The 23066-nt window shown below is 39.7% G+C and overlaps 1 protein-coding gene across 2 annotated transcripts in view; it reads right to left on the bottom strand.

Moving 5' to 3' along the window:
• The window catches only part of ice1 (KIAA0947-like (H. sapiens)), a 58499-nt gene extending 43196 nt beyond the window's left edge, over positions 1–15303 (bottom strand). The window contains exons 1-2 of one of the 2 annotated variants that reach the window (XM_039736371.1): positions 15041–15285; positions 7917–8145 (exon numbers count right to left, since the gene is read on the bottom strand). In XM_039736371.1, coding sequence (XP_039592305.1) covers positions 7917–8006 — 90 coding nt within the window. In that variant the 5' untranslated portion in view covers positions 8007–8145; positions 15041–15285. Of the gene's footprint in view, positions 1–7916; positions 8146–15040 lie in introns of both variants that reach the window. The other variant, XM_039736372.1, reaches the window with a different exon arrangement.
• Positions 15304–23066: the final 7763 nt, after the last annotated feature.

Consider the following 23066-nt stretch of genomic DNA (forward strand, 5'->3'; position numbering starts at 1 on the left):
GCCACATAAGGCCTGGAAGGACTAAATTTAACAGGGATGCAGAAATTCCGCTGCACCAACCCAGAATGCCAAAAACCAACACCTGCAATCCGGAGTAAACGGCTGAACTGCAGTTCATATCAACACCTTGGTCAGACCTGTACTTCATCTGATAACAAGGGTATAAATCAGAGTTGAGTGAACACCTCAGGAGAGACGCACTCAAACAAAAAGGCACCCAGGTTGATATTCATTTTAGGTTTGTGACTGAAAACTTTACTGTATCTTCGATGTACTGGACAAAATAATGCACCTATAACTGGAAGTGACCTTGATCCAGTCACCAGAACATTTACCTTCCTCCAAAACTAGCTGCATTCATCCCTTCTCTGAAAGCTGCTGATCCGCTCCTCTTTTAGCTTGGCTGAAAAGCTAAGGATCCATTTTTGTTGGGGGCAGCTGAACACTGACAATCTATTCTCTTTTTTGAGCTGAAATCTCAGGAGCCCCATTCTTTTGGTAAGAAGCCACCTACTATCTGTCGAGCAAAAAAGTTAATAAATTTTCTTTGGCCTATTCTTTATAGAGCTTTAGAGCTAGATGCCCTGAATTAGCTCCAAAATCCACTCTGAGCCTGTGACTGGGCCCAGTCTGAGAGGTAGAAGTACTTCAAGAGAGGAACTTCAGCACCTACACTCTTCAACCAGAAAGAGTAATGCTTTTTCCAATGAAGCTGCAGAAGTCATAACTAGGAGTGCAACTATCAGCGTCATAGCACACCACGGACAATGGACCATGTAGCAAAACCAAGAATGCACTCAATATGGTAAGAAGCGTCCTCTTGAACCCGAAGCAACACGAACAACAACTCCACACAACATTGAGTATCATCCTTAAAGACTTGGTATCGTAAAACTGTTTATCTGTGCCAAAATACATTAGAACAGTAATCAGCCAGCCTTGTTGATGTTATAAGTCTGTCTTGTATGCATCATAAATGTCAATATATATGCAGTTATAAAATTGTACTATTATGATTCTTACGAGTGCACTTCAGCTACCTAGAAAGTTGAATGGTCAGAAGCCTCACTTACAGAAAAATGTAATGAAAATAAAGTGGGAGCCTTGCCAAATGATTTAACTGCTAGCATAGGTAAAACTAATAATTAACTGCTCATCAATCAAGAAGTTCTTTTTTCACATTCATACACCATTTCCTACATTAAAATGGCATCCCTGAGTGTGCAAAAGTTAAAATTCTTATTTTTCCTACGTTAACTTATCAAACCAAGCCCCTCCACTGGATCCCTTACACGAATTTCCTACATCTCCAGATGTTCACTGACATCTGTAGAGTGAAAATTTTTATAGTAGGTATTGTCTTGGATTGTCTGGTTTATGATCAATTTTGCATGGTTTCTGGATTACTGTTCAGTACTTACTAGCTTTGGATTGCCTTCTTAGGCAAGCTGTTTGGGCCTCATTTGTCCTTTTCTAGTACCTTGTTTGTCACTTTTAAAGAAACTTTGCTTTGTCCTTAACATTTTTGATTACTTATCTCCTTTAAAGGGGAATTTTGTGAATTTGAAACATTTAAAAGTATTTTTTTGAAATTTTTGCCTCAGTCCCAGTGTGAGGTGCACAAGTACATAAAGTGACAGCTGCAGTTAAGCACATTGAGGAAATTTTTGCAAATGTTTAGAGACAATCGATTTTATTTACATTGGTGTCCATCCAATCAAGTGATGGACGATATAATTGATCATCAGCTCTGCCATGCTGTTCATAGAGGATGACAAACATTGAGCTACAATAATGAACAGGAATAAGCAAACAATATTGCACACTTGGGAGAAAAAGAAAAAAAAAGTTCAAACAGCATCAAATAACGAGGACCCATAAATGAAAAGTAAGGCATTTAAAGAATGGAACAGGCACATAACCTAGATGGTGTACAAATGAGGAGGAAATAAAATGCATCGAGAGCTTAAGCTGTAAGAGCTGACTGAGTGAAGTCAAAGTTAAAAACAAAAGAAGTTTCCAAAGAGAAGAAAAACAAGATTCATTGAATGATCACTGAAATAATGACAGTGCTCGCTTAAAAACAACTGAGTTATAGTGAAAAGGAACTTGGCTCAAATAGGAGTACAACTGCAGGTATTGCTAAACAGTGTAAGGCAGAACAACAAAGAGAAAAGACGCAAAGAGGGAAGAGAAAAAAGAAAAAAACAACACACACACAGGAAAGCAAGCCAGAATGACAATCCTGTTGCAGTATGTACTATAGTCAACAAGTTTAAAAAAAAAAAAAATCAACACTGAGCAATTATTAACATTAATAAGATGCATATGTGCACTATTTGCTTCTGGTTTTTAAGATTTGCCACAGCAGAATAGAAAATCAATTTTTCTAGCCACATTCACAATTCATTTTAGGTGGCAACAGCTTGTATTCAAAGTGACTTGCAAATATCCTGATAAAACACAATTGTTTATGTCTAAAATCGGACAACTAGCAGTACAAGCTTAAGTTCCATACAGAATTAGTTAGAAGTATTTAGGTATCAACTTTGTGCTTTCCAGGTCAATGCCTTATTTAGTAGGAAAAACTAATTAGCTCTGAAAAATCAAAGCAGAATGTGCAAACTCTTTCTTGGCGCACCATTGAGCATGTAGTTTTTAGTTGTTTACTATAAATTAGCCTCTAAGTAAGCCAACTAACTCCTTGTTCAATCATATTTACTTTGGTCATCAAACAAATCAAATTCTGACAGAGAAGGATCTTGTTGCTAAGATCACATACCCATTTTCAATCAAGCCACATTTTTCTGAAAATGTCTCTAAAACGTACAAATGTTTAATTGGAGATGTATAAGTTAGAAAGTGTCAAAAATCAACAACCGACCCTGCCACTAGCATCCAGTAATCAAAAAAAGGCTAATCTAATAATGCAAAAGTCCAGAAATGAACACAGTATGGGGCACCAGTCAAGTGCAGGACATTATCAATCACACACACATACTGTATAGCACTACTGAATCAACTTGCCTGTGAATTACAAAGCTTAGTAAGATTTGGTTTCTTTCTTCTGATTTCAACCCTCTGGAGAGTGAGGCTAAAATACGGAACTCTGGTCATTCAGCCATGGCCTGACATTTGCGCAATTTTTCAAATAAGATTGAAGCAAGCAATCACTTTTGTTTGCAAAGAGTTGCAGGACTCTGGAACAAACTACCAAGCCATGGAGTTGAAGCTGAAACCGTGACAACCTTTAAGAAGCAAGTGGATGAGATATTGGGACAGCTTAGCTATTAACTAAACAAACGTGCTAAGCGTTATCTTTATAGTAACTCATACAGAAACCCAAGCTCCCTTCCTCCCTCCTACACAGCAATTTAAAGATGCCAATTAAAATGACCCTGTCCATCTTTGGGATTTTGGAGAAAAAAAAGCAACTGTTTGGCCATACATGTATACGTGAGGAACACATACAAAGTTGAAAAATGAAGAGGTGCAGAATTCAAACTCAATATGTTAAATAACTGGGGCTACACCACTGAGCCAACATGTTGCACTCTAGTTGTACAAAGTAGGTAAATTGGCAGGCAGTGAGGCATAGTGATTAAGGATTTGGACTTCAAATACTGAGTTTGTGGGTTTAAATTTCTCTACTAACACTGTATGACAAGGTGCCAAAAAAAAAAAACGGAACCGATTCCATCAAGGTGTCAGCCAAAATAAATAATTCAATCTTACTATAAAAAGGTGCTACATAAAGTGGATTTGCTTAAATCTGTAAGACTTTGCACACTAAAGCTATAAGACTTTGCACACTAAAGCTATAAGACTTTGCACACTAAAGCTATAAGACTTTGCACACTAAAGCTATAAGACTTTGCACACTGATCCAAACATCTGGGAACCAACATTCGGCACCCTAAATGTCTCACAAATTGGAGTCACAAGTTGTGGAAAGAAGGAAGAAAACAAAACAAATGACTAAATGCATTTTCAAATAAATATTTGAATTTTTTCTTATTAATACACAATTTAATGAACAAATATAAAATTTAAACAAGGTGGTGCTGCCTTAGTTACTCTTCCAATTCCCACTACTGGAATCCTGTTTTAATCCTTATTAGGTCATTAGCTAATTATGAGTATTCTACAACATAAGGGAAGACAGCCATGGACCTGTTGTTGACGAGTTTGGTTAATGGTGCAATCGTTCATTTTTACAATTAAATATCTCTAAGACAAAGGATATGGTTGTAGATCTTATGTACTCCCTTCTTGTAGCTCTCTTAACGTTAATTAAAGGAGATAAATGTGGACATGGCTGAACCCTATATATATATATATATATATATATATATATATATATATATATATATATACTGCTCAAAAGAATTAAAGGAACACTTTTTAATCAGAGTATAGCATAAAGTCAATGAAACTTATATTATATTATATTATATAATATAATATTATATATTATATTATATTATATTATATTAATCTGGTCAGTTAAGTAGCAGAGGGGGTTGTTAATCAGTTTCAGCTGCTGTGGTGTTAATGAAATTAACAACAAATGCACTAGAGGGGCAACAATGAGATGACCCCCAAAACAGGAATGGTTTAACAGGTGGAGGCCACTGACATTTTCCCCTCCTCCTCTTTTCTGACTGTTTCTTCACTAGTTTTGCATTTGGCTACAGTCAGTGTCACTACTGGTAGCATGAGGCGATACCTGGACCCTACAGAGGTTGCACAGGTAGTCCAACTTCTCCAGGATGGCACATCAAGAAGGTTTGCTGTGTCTCCCTGCACAATCTCAAGGGCATGCAGGAGATTCTAGGAGACAAGCAGTTACTCTAGGAGAGCTGGAGAGGGCCATAGAAGGTCCATAACCCATCAGCAGGACCAGTATCTGCTCCTTTGGATAAGGAGGAACAGGATGAGCACTGCCAGAGCCCTACAAAATGACCTCCAGCAGGCCACTGGTGTGAATGTCTCTGACCAAACAACCAGAAAGACTTCATGAGGGTGACCCAAGGGCCCCATGTCCTCTAATGGGCCCCGAGCTCACTGCCCAGCAGCAAGCAACTCGATTGGCATTCGCCATAGAATACCAGAATTGGCAGATGCACCACTGGTGCCCTGTGCTTTTTACAGATGAGAGCAGGTTCACCCTGAGCACGTGACAGAAGTGAAAGGGTCTGGAGAAGCCATGGAGAACATTATGCTGCCTGTAACATCATTCAGCATGAGCAGTTTGGTGGTGGGTTAATGATTGTCTGGGGAGGCATATCCATGGAGGGGCACGACAATTCCTGGCCTCATGTGGCGAGAGTATGCAGGCAGTTCCTGGAGGATGAAGGAATTGATACCATTGACTGGCCACCACACTTTCCTGACCTAAATCCAATAAAACACCTCTGGGACATTATGTTTTGGTCCATCCAATGCCACCAGGTTGCACCTCAGACTGACCAGGAGCTCAGTGATGTCCTGGTCCAGATCTGGGAGGAGATCCCCCACAACACACATATTGGTGACAATCACTGGCAACAGGCTAAATTTTGATCTTAACAAAAATTTGCAAAATGGGGCGGACACAGATTTTCTTTCTTAGGAAACTTGACTGTTTTAGAGGTGACAAAACTTGCATTCTGAAATAAGCAACACCCCAAAGATTGTAAGGATTTACAAATTAAGATCTTTTCAAAGAGCTATATTATTTTTTCCTTGCTCAACTTCTTTTTCAGTTGAGTTATATATAAAATTAACAAAGAAAATGTAAGACTCTTGGGTAATAAGATACTTTGTTAATATAGCCATGCCACTATGTTTCAGTCTATATATAATATTGCAGTTGCAATCAAGGCAAAGACAAAGGAGCTTTCATAAAAACTGAGAAATTAAATTATTACATTGCACCTGAAGGACACCGGGTATAAGATGACTTCCTAAAAATTTAACATTCCATGAGACACGACTGGGAGCATTATAAGGAAGCTTAAAACTTGTGACAATGCAAGCAAATCTGCCTGACCATGGGAAAAAGTCCAAAGTTTCATCCAGAGTCCTTAGCAACTTAATCTAATCAGGACAACTGAGAAAAACCTCCATGCTACTGTAAAACACCTACATTGTTTTTGTTTCAATATTATCAAATTAGACACAAGTACTTCATTGGCAGACTCCAAGATGCGCACCATTCTTGACCATAAAAACAGGTCAATGACAACATACAGTCATATGGACTGATGAAACTAACTAACTGTTTCGACACATGCACCAGCAGTACTGTCTGGTATGAGAAAGGCCAGGCTTATAACTAGAACACCATTCGATGGTCAATCATGTTGATAGGTCATTGATAATGTGGAAATGTGTTTCTGCTGCAGGAACTGGAAATCTTGACCATGTTACTGGCATCAAGGATTTCCATAAATATCAGACCATTTTAAAGTGAAACGTTATGCCTTATGTTGGTAAACTGAACCTTTGGTGATCACTCAACTCTATAGAAAGACAATGATCCCAAACACACCTAAAGGTCCACCAAACCTTAACTGAGAAATAGATCTGGGAATATCCTGAATTGGCCTGATCAGTCCTCAGATTTAAATCCCAGAGAAATTCTTGTGTGATTTACAGGAGGCAGCTGCAGCACGGAAGCCTTTAAACATCAATGAGCTGGAGGCCTTTGCACATGAAGAATGTAAAAAGATTCCAATATAGAGGTGCAACAAGCTTGCCAGCACTAACTGAAAACACTTATTAGAAGTTAAAAAGGCTAAAGGATGCTCCACTGACCACTGAAGTTGCGTATTGAATAACAAACATATTTGCAAAAAGAATTACCCTTTTCATTTAAACTCAGTCAACTTATGCCTTCAAAAATAACACACGTGTATCACATATTTTTATTGTTAAATGAGGCTTTGTGTTGTAGATTTTACTTAACTTCGATTGATATTACTATAATGTCTTTTGAGGCGAGGCGATTGAATATTTCCAGCTGCAAACATTAAGTCTTACTGAATTTACTGTTACATTTGCTTTTATATCATGGTTTGGTAATATCAGTATAAGAAAACTATTCTGTTAAAGAATTATTCTACGTTGCAATAATCTTGAGCATGTGTAATTACAACAATAGTTGTCAATTTTTTTCGTGCCTTGGCTTATTTACGTATGTAATTTGATGCTGTAAACAAATGTTCCCTCTGTAAAAAGTCTACCTAATCTAAATGTGGAGTTTCTACGCTGTCTTCACCATCCCCAACATATCGGACAAGATGCGACTCTGACACTTAAGTTTGGCCGACTTGCATCCAGTCCGGTGGTGGCTCTTGATGAGACTAGTGTCAACTCCGGGTAAACCTGTAATACACTTTCGAAAAATAGAAATGCTGGGACAACTCCGGTAATTCAAGCTAACAATTATTACTGCCGTCTCTGAAAGACACGGTCAAGAGAACACATAGACGCAGATAACAACGGACACCTGGAATAATTTACCAAGTAGAGTGGTAGACATTAGGACTTAAGCGACTTTCCAAACAATATTGATGTTTTTTGGAAGAATTAAGTGGATAGGACTGGCGAGCTTTGTTGGGTTCAACGGCCTGTCTTCGTCTACAGTTATAATGTTCTAAAAAGATTTCATGCACTTGGCACCGTTTTGTTTGCCTGGGTACCAACCAGGGCAGACAGTATCACAATCCATGTGGACGACTATCTGAAGTGACGAAAACTTCGCTAAGCACGTGAAAGCATCACTGTGAACAAAGAGGCAAATCGTTTAGAAGTAAAGATGTTCTAGTACCGTGGTGAGATCAAACACCCTCACGAGAGCCCGCATTTAGTGCGCACAACGCCTTAGCTGGAGATCCCTAGGTGCCTCTCGCGCGCATTTGTTTACTTGCCTGTTGTAGCGCGGTGCAGTTCTGGCACGGTCCTCTTGTAGCATCCGATGCAGCCTCCGCCGCTTGAGAATTTGTCTCACCCGGCATCATGGTAACGAGTAGTTGACAGCGAACAGACTGTGAAAGGCGGACGGCTTCAGTGCCGCTTGTCTGCTGCTACTTCATCATTCCAACGTTGCTTGCCGACTCGAGGCAGAAACAAGGCGTTTAGGGTGGTCCTCAACGACGCCTGATTAAAAAAAATAAAACACTTAAATGATTAAGTGGCTAAAAAACTCTAGCAGGCTATATCCATCACATGAAAACTTAATAAAATTAATTTGATCAAAAAAGTATGTTTTCTCCTTTATAAAACCAGATAAAATGCATTTAAAAAGATAGGATATTACAGGACTACTACGCAAGCGAAGGACCCAAAGTATTTCTAGCTAGACGATACAGCCGGCGACGGAACAAGCAAGAAAAAGTGGTGGGCGGAGTGGCTTGTTTGAATGCGCTAACAGTTGTACTGCCATCTATGGGTTGGTTAAATTCGATCATCCACTTGACACATTTATAAGCGAAACGGAGATGATAAACAAGGCTGATCAGTTTCCATACGTGGTACAATTGTCAAGCTGATTCAATGAAATACAATTAACTTGGAGAGACACTGTTCCACCAGCATTGAGTGCAAGGGATGAATAATTAATAGACAGGGCCCCAGTTCACTGCTAGACCCCCTCACATGTATACAGTCAGTGAAAAAGTAAGTACACCCTATTTAAATTATTTTTTCAATATAGTTGAACTGGCAAACAGTAGATCTTCAAGCAAGCTGTGCCTAGAGATAAAGGTTATATACTTAAATAAAAATATAAGGAAAAATAGCATTTTAAGTTATTTATTCAACAAACATATCAAGAAAGGTAATGGTCTAGTGGGGGAAAAAAGTCCACTCTTGGTCTCATAAGCACCTTCTCCAACGTTCGTTTAGGACTTGGTACAAATGTCTCCTGAAGGTAATAAATTATTTTGTATTTTTTTTTTCTTTTATTATTTTCAACCTTAAAATTTTTTCTGATAGAATAATTTTAACAATGTTGGTATTTTGAATGGGCATCCCTTTTGGGGTTTGCTGTATGGTCTTTAGTGGGTGGTTCTGTCATAGGCTTCTGCCACTGTAACCCTAATCTGAAATAAATGATGTGAAAAAGTAAGTACACCCCATGGAAATTGTTGACTTTTTCAACACATTTGAACAGTGCTTTAGACTGATGAGACAAAAATCCGAGTTATTTGGTCATAACAAAAATCGCTTTGCATGGCGGAAGAACACCATCGGATTCCAAGAAAAACACCTGCTACCTACTGTCAAATTTGGTGGAAGTTCCATCTTGCTGTGGGGCTGTGTGGCTAGTTCAGGGACTGGGGTCCTTGTTAAAGTCAAGGGTCGGGTGAATTCAACCCAATATTAACAAATTCTTCAGGATAATGTTCAAGCATCAGTCACAAAGTTTAAGTTACGCAGGGGTTGGATATTCCAACAAGACGATGACCCAAAACACAGTTGGAAATCTACAATGGCATTCATGAAGAGGGAGAAATACAATGTTCTGAAATGGCCGTCACAGTCCCCTGACTTGAATATCATCGAAAATCAACGGGATGATTTGAAGCAGGCTGTCCATGTTTGGCAGCCATCAAATTTACTGAACTGGAGAGATTTTGTATGGAAGAATAGTCAGAAATACCTCCATCCAGCAGCCAGACACTCATCAAAGGGCTATAAGAGGCGTTTAGAGGCTGTTAGATTTGCAAAAGGAGGCTCAACTAAGTATTGATGTCATATCTCTGTTGGGGTGCCCAAATGTATGCACCTGTTTAATTTTGTTATGATGGATATTGCATATTTTCTGTTAATCTAATAAACATAATGTCACTGCTGAAATACTACTATTTCCATAAGGCATGTCATATATTAAAAGGAAGTTACTACTTCGAAAGCTCAGCCAATGATAAACAAAAATCCAAAGAATTAAGAGGGGTTCCCAAACCTTTTAATACGACGTGTCCTATAGACAACCGACACAATAACCTGTAACAGAATTAATCAGGAAATTTGCCTTTTCACTTATCACCCCGTTCTCTCGTGCCTACTGACCCTTTGGCTTTTTTTTTTTTTTACATTCATTATTTACCTGTGTTTTTGGTTTATTTGCCTAAACAAAAAAGAAAACCACCTATTGCATAAAAAAATGTTTTCCCTCTGACATTTGCCTAGATATTCTATGACAAACTGTACTCTTGGCTTTAGTGTTCTTTTTTGGACACACCTGGCATGCAGATGAAATTTGTGCCATCTCTTTCTGATTGTAGATGCATCCAATTTAACACCAAGTGTTGCAAGAGTTACTTGCAGACCCTGCAAAGAAATTTCAGGATTCTTGGACACTTAAAAGTGTGAACCAGTCAGCTCTTGCACTGAATATGCATGGCCAGACAATTCTGAACAAATTAGCAGTTTGTCAATGATTTTATTTGCATTGTAATGATTGATTTTAAATAATTTGGTGATCTTTTTAAATCCTTGACCAGACTCCTAGAGATCCGCAGGGTGGTTGGGGGCGTATTAGTGATCTTGACATGATGATACCACACAGGACAACAGCAAAAAGAGCACCAGACTCTCAAGATCTGGTGGTTAAATAAGACAGGGTCCACCTAATCAGTGGCACCTAATATAGAACATCTGATTCTAAATTTTATGGATTTGAAGTCTTGATAAATATAGGGGTGAACTTTCTTTTTTCCACATTAGAAGTCTGCATTTTGTTTCATTTAGGTTGTCAGAATAAATGCACCAATTCAATTTTATGTGTCACTTGTTCAAGTGTATCACCTTGATCTGTAGGCACTGTTTGCAGGAAGATCTAATATTTGTCTGTTCAAATATGTTGAAAAGTCAACTGTTTCCATAGGGTGCACTTACTTTTTCATAAGACTGTATATCCACAATCATTCTTGTATGGGATTCCATTTAGCATAACATGATGCAACTTCCTCAAACACGCTTAATCAAATTCGGCATTATGGTGGTCCAGAGGATGCATGTTAGGAAGCAGCAATGGACAGGACAATGGCCCTTCATGGGGCATCAAAGCCCCTATAATGGGGCCAATTTGTCAATCATCAGTCATTATCCAACCTGCTATATCCTAACACAGGGTCATGGGGGTCTAGTGGAGCAGGGCACACACACACCCACACACCAAACACACACCAGGGACAATTTAGGATCACCAATGCACCTAACCTGCGTGTCCCACACAGACACAGGGAGAACATGCAAACCCCATGCAGGGATGACCCGGGAAGCGAACCCAGGGGTGCCAGTTCAGAATAATATAATTATTATATAGCGTGCACAATAGAAGAAAAGAGTTTTAATATGATTTCATTCTTTAGACTTAAATAGACATAAAAAAAATCTTTACTTTAATAAAACATTTCTTTATACAATGAGGACAAGGGAAAACACAAAACACAAGAGGAGTGCAAAGAATTGTTAATTTTGACAATACATTTTGATTTAGTTTTAGTCTTAGTCTTCTGACTAAATTGCATTTTAGTTTTAGTCACATTTTAATCATTTAGTTTTAGTCAACAAAAACTAAATTTTAGTTGAGAGAAAGTTAATTGGTTTTAGTTGACTAAAAGTAAATTAGTCCATGAATCAGAATGAGATGGATGTCTTATTTAACATATGAATATACACAGAATGCACTGTACCTCTATACTATCATACTAACATGTACACTAATGTGCCAAACCACATGTAGTGATGATTGAATATAAAATGAAGAGTAGGTGTAGAAAGGATTTACTTCAAAAGATATTGTTCAGATAATGTCAGCTCTGGTCTGTCATCACAGTTCTCTGGATTTTAATGTGCCTTAGTTATGCTGCTATGATTTTACTGGACCAAGCAACACACATTTAATTTCAGCAAAGGGTTTAGAAATAATGAGATCATCATGGACTAACTATGGACTCATCTGATTTATCTGACCACCAACTAAAAAATACTGCTTAAAATAATACTAAAAATAAAAATTCAAACATTATTATATCTGTACTATTGAATTAGAGAATTCCAAATTAATTTACTACTTACTTACATTTAAACAAGCCCTTAAAAGCTGTTTTTGTAACAAAATACTTTTACAATCTGGTTTGTCATAGGTTCACTCTGTTAGGTTTGCAACATTTGCTATTGTAAGATTTATATTTACATCATTAGCATGTTAGAAAAACTCACTAAGGAGTAACATTTAACTGATGAGTCATTTATTTTACATTAATCCAATATTTCAGAATTCTTGTAAAAGACCCTTTGCTGTGGTGTTTCCAAAGTGTGCCACATGAGTGATCAGACTTTGTTAATACTTAGAACAAAAGAGGCATTTGGGGGTGGCAAGTGGGGCGACCGTCTCAGTTATATTCTCCAGTATATATACAATATATATATATATATATTATATTATATATATAATCCCTCTCCAAGGTAAAATTCTGTACATGTTGGAATCGTAAAGACTGTCCAGGAGATCATCGGCTGGTCTTTACCCCCTCTGGATGAACTGCACAGCTCTCGCTGCTTCAGGAAAGTGGAAAACATCTTAAAAGACTCCTCACACCCGCTCATGAAGTATTCCAACTGTTGCCATCACGGCAAAAGATATAGGAGCATCAAAACAAAGACTAATAGACTGTATAGCAGTTTCTACCCTGTTGCTATTAGGGCACTGAATGCGACCTAATCACCTCCAATGCAACTTGTTTACTACAGTGTAATAGATGACATCTTGTGCAATAGAGTTTCATGTGCAATAAGGTCTTATGTTGAATGTTTGTGTTCTGCCTTATTTCTTCTTATCCTTTCCTGTCCTTTTGTATTTATATTTATTTATATTTTGACACCACACGGACTGCACCTAATTTCGCTGTATTTTTTACAATGACAATAAAAATATTCTGATTCTGATGTCAGTGTATACCTGCAATTTGGGTCCTTTTCTAGAAAAGGCCCTGCTAATTTCCGCATGACACCGTATCGCATTTTGCACTGTCATGGTATTGTCATGAGTCATGAATTGCACTTTTTTTAATAGATTATATCGTTATATTTTAATAAAGTCCATGTGTTATTTTGCAAAAATTTAGCTGAATACGGTAATGAGAAAATCCGTGTATGTTACCATTATTTTTATTAAATTTGCGCTTAAGTTTATATAGTCCACACATACCAGTAACATCATTTTTACGTAACCAGCCCCACGTTTGGTTGGTCAGCCCTAGGCCCCGCACACTCCTAATGCGTGCAAATCCACAATTAAAAAAGTTACCTGTAGTCAGTTAATCGTAGCCGAGAGACTGCATTATATTCACGAACGTACCATACTAATATATGACATCATGAGCGCTTTTAGATAGATAGATAGATACTTTATTAATCCCAAAGGGAAATTCACATAATCCAGCAGCAGCATACTGATAAAATTTTAAAGATTGATAAAAATGCAGGTATATCAGACAAAAACTTTGTATAATGTTAACGTTTACCCCCCGGGTGGAATTGAAGAGTCACATAGTGTGGGGTCTCCTCAGTCTGTCAGTGGAGCAGGACGGTGACAGCAGTCTGTCGCTGAAGCTGCTCCTCTGTCTGGAGATGATCCTGTTCAGTGGATGCAGTAGATTCTTCATGATTGATAGGAGTCTGCTCAGCACCCATCACTTTGCCACGGATGTCAAACTGTCCAGCTCTGTGCCTACCATAGAGCCTGCCATCCTCACCAGTTTGTCCAGGTGTGAGGTGTCCCCCTTCTTTATGCTGCCTCCCCTGCACACCACCATGTAATAGAGGGCGCTCACCACAACCGTTTGATAGAACGTCTGCAGCATCTTATTGCAGATGTTGAAGGACGCCAGCCTTCTAAGGAAGTATAGTCAGCTCTATCCTCTCTTGCACAGAGCATCAGTATTGGCAGTCCAGTCCAAGTTATCATCCAGCTGTTCTCCCAGGTATTTATAGGTCTGCACACAGAGTCACCTCTGATGATCACAGGGTCCATGAGGGGCCTGGTCCTCCTAAAATCCACCAACAGCTCCTTGGTTTTGCTGGTGTTCAGTTGTAGGTGGTTTGAGTCGCACCATTTAACAAAGTCCTTGATTAGGTTCCTATATTCCTCCTCCTGCCCACTCCTGATGCAGCCCACGATAGCAGTGTCGTCAGTGAACTTTTGCACGTGGCAGGACTCCGACTTGTATTGGAATTCTGATGTATATAGGCTGAACAGGGCCGGAGAAAGTACAGTGCCCTGCAGCGCTCCTGTGCTGCTGACCACAATGTCAGACCTGCAGTTTCTGAGACGCACATACTGAGGTCTGTCTGTCTGTTTTATTACGTTCTTTACATTTTAGGGGTTATACTCATAAACATTAGCCTGCTCTCAGAAAGCAAATGAATAACACAAATTTAATGTTTGCAGATTTGTGTTCAGCAATGACATTTACATATTGTATTAATTTAGGAGATGCGATTCAAGCACTGAAATCCTTAAATACATTTTAGGTTAGTATTAACAAATGGTGCAGCTCCTTTCACCTTTGATGCTGACAAGCCACTTCACTTTAAACTTGCCTCGATTTTTAATTGCTATTAACATTTTGCCTAAAGAAGGGGCCTGAGTTGCCACGAAAGCTTGCATATTGTAATCTTTTCAGTTAGCCAATAAATGGTGTCATTTCGCTTGACTTCCCCTTACATTGATAATGGCTAACACGGTACAACACCCTAGTATCACCTTCTGTAATAAATGCCTGACAGTACAAGCTAAACTGTTATGACTCACATCTGAGGCTGCTGAAGGCTCTCAAAGCTGCACGAATCTGTTTCTTAAAACTCGTAAAACGATAAAACTGGCAGTAACAAAACCCTCGTGTGTGTGTGTGTGTTTTTTGTTTTTTTTAATGAACACGTCTTCTCCAATCGCACTTGACGCATTCGTATTAGCTGGGTGAACCAGAGCCAGAGGTATCGGTATTGGTGTCAGGCAAGTCGCCGCCTAGATAACGTTACATACCTTGGCACGAATGTCTGTATGGCGCGCCTGTAAAAGCCGCTGAAGTTTGTCCTGTTTATGCTCTTTCCTGTGAGCTTCATTTCACTGGGATGATACTGGGTTTTATTTTCGTCAGCGCTGTAAGTAAAGTTGGCCCATATGTCTGACCGCATTTTTCGCCCGCCGATCACGTTGGCGGGCATTACGGATCACAGTGGCGCAGGATTCTGGGTGACGCCAGGATTTCCGGATGGCGCCCAAATTAGTGTTAGCCAATTACAAGCGAGCATACAGAGATTAAAAATTACATCGCGGCAGTCATGCTCGTTATTTGTTGGCAGATCGTGTCACGTGTGATAGACCTGTTCAGCGCTACATGTCGCTCAGTGTCCAATAATGTGTTAGTAACATTTTCGTTTTATTCACTTTTTTAAAGCAGTCATCTTAGCTCTCGTCATTAAAGACGCATTTTACTTATATTTTGTTATGTTTTCTTTAGATAAAAATTGGCGTTGACGAGTATTTTTCGTCTTAATTTTTATCAATAACACTGAGTACCAGACGGGTATTCCCGTTTAATCCGATGTCACTAAATGCAAAAAAAAAAAAAAACTCGAGCACAATGGCGGAAAAAACATAAGACAATGTTTGCATCAGGTTGATTCTTTATAGTACTGCTTAGTAGAGTGGGTCTGGTTTGGCATAGTGCTGTGCAGTGAACGAACTACCATATAGTTGTTTTGGTACTAGGCTTGGTCCCTGAACGAATGTACTACCGGTAGTTCACTGACATTAAAGAATAAATCTTTTTCGAAATATGTGCCTTGCGTGCCACGTTTTATAATACATTCCGTAGCATCTTCACTTCACTTAAATGGCTGCTGTCGTCTTCGGGAAACAGCCTATCAGTAAACTGTTTCGGCAAAACGGTCATAACGACAAGTAGCCAATGACAGACTTGGGCAGGCGTGGCTTGACAGTGTGTATTGTCTACCAGGGCCAGAACTGCTAACACGCCCGACGACATTAGAAGCGAATGTCACTACAGTGCCGAACTTCTGAACTGCACAGAGGAAACAATTATAGGATAATCCCAATCTTATACGTACGGGATACTTTTACGTACGTACGATATGTTTCCATGTATGTACTTGATAAAGTTAAGCTAACATTTTACAAAAGTGCGACTTTAGGTAGGTACTTTATGTTTGGAGGTATACGTTTGCACACACGTGCGGAGTCCCTGAGGGGACATGGTGTTTTTTTTTTGTTATGTAAAAGCAATTTGGTGCGTACAACTTTCTCTCTCCAGCTCAGGTGCCCACCGTTTATATAACTCGTGCCCACCACTTATCATAGTCAACGCACCAACTACTTTAAGGTCGTGCCAGCTAATATTGCATGTGCATTCACATGAGCACCAAATACCATTGCATGCGACAGTATATCAGTTTCTGAAAACAGGGCGTATCACTTTGCACTTCGATGCTTTACTCACATAGTTACATTCCACCGAAATGGATCTTGGCAAGTTTATAAAAGCAGGCTATACATTCAAGTCCAGGTAGTTGGATCCGCGAAGCAAAAGCGCTAAGTTCTGCACTTCTTTGTAGTAAAAGGGCGTGGCATTAGTTTGCCAACCACGCGCCTCAAACTTATTAGCTCAAGCCGGCTTTTTATTCGCATGAGTTACAAAAGGAATTCATGTTTCACGTATTAATTGCATGTGAAGTTTACCCAGTCCAGTGCGGGTGCAAGAATTTAATTCTCCGGTAAACTTGGCACACTCGCTTACATATTATCATAGGTTCCTCAGGAAAAAAATGATGGTTTGCACAGTAAAAAGTTTATTGTATTTGGCCAGCACCAAATCAAATAATAATAATAAAAAAAAAAATTAGACAATTGTATAACTTTTGCAATTTGTTGTGATAATTATTTGATACTATTATCGGAGAGAGCTTCAAAAGGTGATTAAAGCTAAATACGTGCTATGTGTTGACTTGACACAAGATTGCTTCTTTCATGGGCGACTGTACGTTGCCAGCTCAAGAGTGAGCTCAGCAGACAGCCTGGTCACTTTACTGCCTGAGGGCAGAACTGCAAACAACGTTTACAAAGACATCCTTACATCCTAAAAATGTGCATTTCTCATACACAACATTTACAATCATAAATTAAATTCTTTACAATCATCAAATTCACTGTCAATACTAAAATAAGCCTACGACAATTACATTGACAATCATGTTACATTATTTTTAAAATGTTTCCTTTTCTTTTTCATAACTTCTTTAACACACTACTGTGAAGAGCGGGTATTTTGCTAGTCTATTATATAGTGCCTTTCCTATCTATCTATGTATTACATAGTCCCTTCCCTTTCTATCTATGTATTACATAGTCCCTTCCCTTTCTTTCTATCTATCTATCTATTGTAAAGGACGTTATATAGCGCCCGACCCGGCACAGACTTACACAGAGGCACGTCTAAAAATCACACAGGCTTTATTAGTTTTCTTCAGCCGTGGGGCACGTCTTCCCCGTGTCCCACAGGCCCAACAAAGTCCCAAAAGCACAAAACACAGTACACAAACCAATGTTTCACCACTCCTCGCAGGCAACCTCATCCTCTTCCTCCCGATTCTGGCCCCTTAGTGGTGGAGGCTGACCCGTTTTATACCTCACCCGGAAGTGTTCCAGGTGCTTGACCACCTGGTCCCAATTGCACCTCCGGGTGGGGCTGATGACTCGTCCAGCCGGGTTCTTGAGTCTTGGCAGCGACCCCTAGCGGCCACCCTATCTCCCAACCAGGCTGTGGAGGACTCCATGTCCCATGGTGCCACGCGGGAGAGTGGGAAATGAACATTGGCCATGGAGGCTGCCACCTAGCGTCCCGGGGGAGGTATTGAGCTGTCCATGGTGGCTCCCCCAGAACATATGCAGCAAGGGTGTCCCTGCCGGGCATGGGACCTGGCTGTCCATCACACTATCTATCTATCTATCTATCTATCTATCTATCTATCTATCTATCTATCTATCTATCTATCTATCTATCTAATAGTGCCTTTCATATTTATTATATAGTGCCTTCCCTATCTATCTATCTATCTATCTATCTATCTATCTATCTATCTATCTATCTAATAATAAATGCACTGTGTTATTAGTACTGTTCAGTATGAATCACCACAGAGTTACAGCATTGGACAGCAGGGGGCAGCCTTAGCCTGTACAGTCTGGACGACTACTGAGATGCTGTAATTGGTGAGATTCTTATAAAAAGCCAGAATAAAACTGGCTTACTTCGTTATTTATTAACAACTAATGCTTACATGTGATGTAGAAGTGGGCACTAAGAGTCTCGTCAACATTTGACTTTTATTTGAGCTGTTTTAAAAATTGGAGTGATTCGTATCAATTTGCCACCATGGAACATATTTCCGCGAATTAATTTTTAACAAGTGTAACAAGCGTAAGGATGTCAATGTACATTATCTTATATAAATATTCAACTAGCTAGCATGATTCATGTTACTCAGAAAATAAAATGGTTTGAATGATGAAAAAGAAGTTTTCCCCTAATTATATTTCAGAAATATACTTTGGTAGAAAATCAGGAATGTTGTTTGGTTGCCAGCACTTTTTGCAATTCCCCTCTTAATGCTCTGTACACGTTCCAGTGTTTTCTAATCTCTTTTATCTTTAAAATGAGACAATGGCCATTGCCATAGCAACTGGGTGAGTTTAAACAACACAACTGGGGGATTCCTTCCATCGTTTTTTTTTCTGCATTCATCTGTCAAGTATCTTTTTACAGAAATCTACATACATAAAGGTTTCATCTGACAAGATCATGCCAAACAATTCTGAACTCAAGGAATGCTGGCATTCTCTAGTAAAGTAAGACTTGAAAAGGTTAAGAGCGATGATACGCAGTATCAGTTTAATACTTTATGAAAAAAAAATATAGTGGCATGCAGATTTATTTAGTTTAAAACATGTTGTTTCAATTTTTATTTGTATCTGACCTTTTTAAAATCAGCATCCCCATTTAAATGAGAAACTTAATAATGATTCAGATCATATGCTACAATTAGAATCGTACTAATACTGCAGTTATAACCAATTGCAGACAGAGTACAAAGTTTGGATTTTTTTGAACAATCAAATTAAAAATAATACGCAGGACGTTTTCTTTGCATCATTTAAGCCGCAGAGAAACTTCCAGTGCTGTAAATGATTAGGTCATTTTGAGAAAGTCTCTTTATTTATCTTTATGGTATGGTTTACTGTTTAGGGCAGCACAGTGATGCAGTGCTAAGTGCTGCTGCCACGCAACAAGGAGGTGGTGGTTTCAGTCCTAAGTGCTCTCTGCATGGAGTTTGCATGTTCTCCCCGTGTCTGCGTGAGTTTCCTCTCACAGTCCAAAGACATGCAGGTTAGGTGCATTGGTGATCCTAAATTGTCCCTCGTGTGTGCTTGGTGTGTGTGTGTGCCGTACGGTGGGCTAAAAACTAAAAAGTTATGCCACAGTAGCCGCCCGAGGAGCTATAAATCCTCTGCTTTGCTATGCTGTCATTATCTTCATGACACACCTTCCTCATACTGCACAGCTAATTCATCATCATCTTCAATCAATATCATTCATTATTGGTGAGTACCTGTACATTTTACTGTATTTTTATTAAATTAAATTATTAAGTCTTTACCCTACTTATACCAAAGAAAACGACAGTGCATACCAAAAAAACGCTCTTGCATGAATTACAGTACATATAGGGGTAACATTGGTGTTTTACATTCTAGCACTAGGGGAGACATAGCAGTACAGTACTGTACAGTATACGGGTTTACCTTTACATTCTTTTTTTTAGGGTAATGTATTAAGCTGAGTTTGAAATGAAATGAAAGTTTTTTGGGGGCATATTTAGGGTTTAAACTATAAAAATAGGCATTTATAGGCATTTTTTTGACCACAATCAAAATTTTCGGTTTTTCACAATTCACGGGTGCTTTAGGAATGCAACACCCGTGAATTTCGGGAGTCATCTATACTAATAAAAGGCAAAGCCCTCACTCACTCACTGACTCACTGACTCACTCAATTCTCCAACTTCCCGTGTAGGTAGAAGGCTGAAATTTGGCAGGCTTTTTCCTTACAGCTTACTTGCAAAAGTTAAGCAGGTTTCATTTCAGAATTCTACACGTAACGGTCATAACGGTCAACAACGTTCACCATGTTGAACTTTCTTATTTATGGCCCCATCTTCATGAAATTTGGTAGGCGGCTTCCCTGCGCTAACCGAAACTGATGTACGTACTTATTTCGGTGGTATGATGCCACTGTCGGCCGCCATATTGAACTTTCCAACGTCACTAATTCTCCAACTTCCCGTGTAGGTAGAAGGCTGACCCCATCTTCACGAAATTTGGTAGGTGGCCTCACTGCACTAACTGAAACCGATGTATGTACTGTGGAGACTGGCCCAGACACAGACAGGCGGACACGTTCATGTCACCCACAAACACGTTTATTTACAATGTTATTTACAGTTCAGTGCCACACAAACCCCAAAGTCCTGGCCACAATGCCTTACTACCTTCTTCAGGCCACCTCCTTGCCTCCTCTAGTAGGCTCAGTCCACTCCGCTCCCGACTCTCGCCTCGAATGAAGGGAGGCGGCCCCTTTTATTTGCACCCGGATGAGCTCCAGGTGCTCCCCGGCAATCTCCCGCTGACACGCCCCAGTGTGGCGGAAGTGCCGGCTGTTCTCCCGGAAGCTCTCCGGGTGTCCCTGCTTCTCTGCCCCCCAGCACTTCCTGGTGTGGTGGAAGTACTGGGGTCCAGGGTTCCCACGGCACTGGGGCACCCCCTGGCGGTGACCACGGGCCCCTACTGGGTTGGGCTTCCATGCCCTCAACCCGTGGCCCCCAAAGCAACCAGGGTGGTGGCCCCCATGTGATCCAAGGCGGGTGCACGCCCTCTTCTGGTCCTTTAAGGCGTCCCGGCCAGGTCGTCGCTCCTGGCACCTCTGACAGTACTTATTTCGGTGGTATGATGCCACTGTCTGCCTCCATAATTAAATTTCCAACGTCACTAATTCTCCAACTTCCCGTGTAGGTAGAAGGCTGAAATTTGGGAGGCTCATTCCTTACAGCTTATTTACAAAAGTTAAACAGGTTTCATTTTGTAATTCTACCCGTAACAGTCATAACGGTCGACAACGTCCACCATGTTGAACTTTCTTATTTATGACCCCATCTTCACGAAATTTGGTAGGCGGCTTCCCTGCACTAACCAAAACCAATGTACGTACTTATTTTGGTGGTATGACACCACTGTTGGCTGCCATATTGAACTTTCCAACGGTCTTTGTTACTTATGGGCCCATCTTCAAGAAATTTGGTACGCGAGTTCCCAATGCTAACTGAATCCTTCTTACGTACATATATACGTCCATAGCCTGCAGCTCAGTCACCGTGAGAGGCAGCGTTGGGTCCCCCATCCTAACGCCTCCCACGTTGTTGGCTGCCTGCCTATATAAGGCCATCCGTCGCTCCGGTCTCTACATTCCCTTCCTTGCTTCGCCACGGGATTCACGTCTCCCTGCTGATAACTACAGCCTTTTTATTTAATTCACGGTTTCTCCGCTGTTTTATTGTTCGTTTATTATGATTATAGTTATTGTGTAGGTATTTTAGACTTACTTTACATTGTTCAGGTACCCATTTCCTTTTTCCGTTCCAACCGTACCCCCATTAACATGTCTAACGAGGTGATCACCATCGATCAAAGAACTGTCACTTACCGAGTGGTTTCCATGCCCGGAGATGCCACCTGCCTTTTCTATTTTCTTTGTTACATATTGCACGGCCATATCAGGCTCACTCTTGATATCTGGAGGAACATTGTGTCTTATGTATTGAATGACTGGGACAGGTTCAAGGTGTGGACTGATGACGGTACAGGAGATAATTAGACTACACAGGAGCACTAGAAGAGTGAAATGCTTAAGCCCTTCACCTATGGTTCTGCATGTGAGTTGATGGCTGCCGCTGAATTGTTCGGTTGTCGCTTTCAAGTGTACCGAAATGGCCAAATATTTTGCACCTTTTGACAACCGCCAACGCCTCTTAAACATCTTAGATTCACAGGTGGAAATTTCATTAGTGGACACTTTGATGTTTATGATTGTTTAAACTCTCAAAAGCTGGATGTGAAGTTATCGATGAAGCCGGTTGTATACTTACAACGCTTGACAGATGCCGAATGTCTCTTCAACACAAGTCCTACAAATACTGTCGTAATTGAAACAAACCACGAAACTCAAACCGATTATGACAGCAGCAATCCAAGCTGTGAGATTTGAGACAAGATTACTTTTCACATGGCCAACTGTACATTGCATGCTTAAGAGTAAGCTCAGCGCACAGCTTGGTCATATTACAACCGGAGGGCCAAACTGACAATGTGGTATACAAAGAGATCCTTAACAAATAATTATTGGTATATTTTCCCTCAGTTTAAAAAGTTTAAATTTTCTTCTTAAAAAAAATTTTAAGGCAGTACTTCGGTATTTTTCTAGTCTGTAATAAAACCACTCTTATTCGGAGTGTAAAAAATCGGTTGTGATCTCCCCTAGACTTTCTCGTATATTCAGATATGGGGATAGATATTTTATGGAGTAAAACTGCAAGACAAATTATTATCTCTCTATTATAAAAGAAAATCTTGAGACAAGGCAATTACAAAGAGATTTTTTCAAGTCCTGCGAGACGAGACTATTGCCAAGACATTTTTTCAAGTCCCGCCCTCATCTCAACTATTTTCAATCACGCCCATGGTCCACTCACCTCTCATTCGTGTGAATACTTTTGTCAGACACAGTTCCTACACTCTCAACTCTTCTTTCCTCATTTTAAGTTGTTTATGAAAAGTCCTCAGTTTCATCCTTTAAATAAGCTTTTCTGGACTGTGTTTTTAGACATACAATCTATTTGTTTCCTACATTGTAGTCTTTTTCTGGACAATAATTGTATATGTT

The sequence above is a fragment of the Polypterus senegalus genome, chromosome 15 (genome assembly GCF_016835505.1).
Source record: "Polypterus senegalus isolate Bchr_013 chromosome 15, ASM1683550v1, whole genome shotgun sequence".
NCBI lineage: Eukaryota > Metazoa > Chordata > Cladistia > Polypteriformes > Polypteridae > Polypterus > Polypterus senegalus.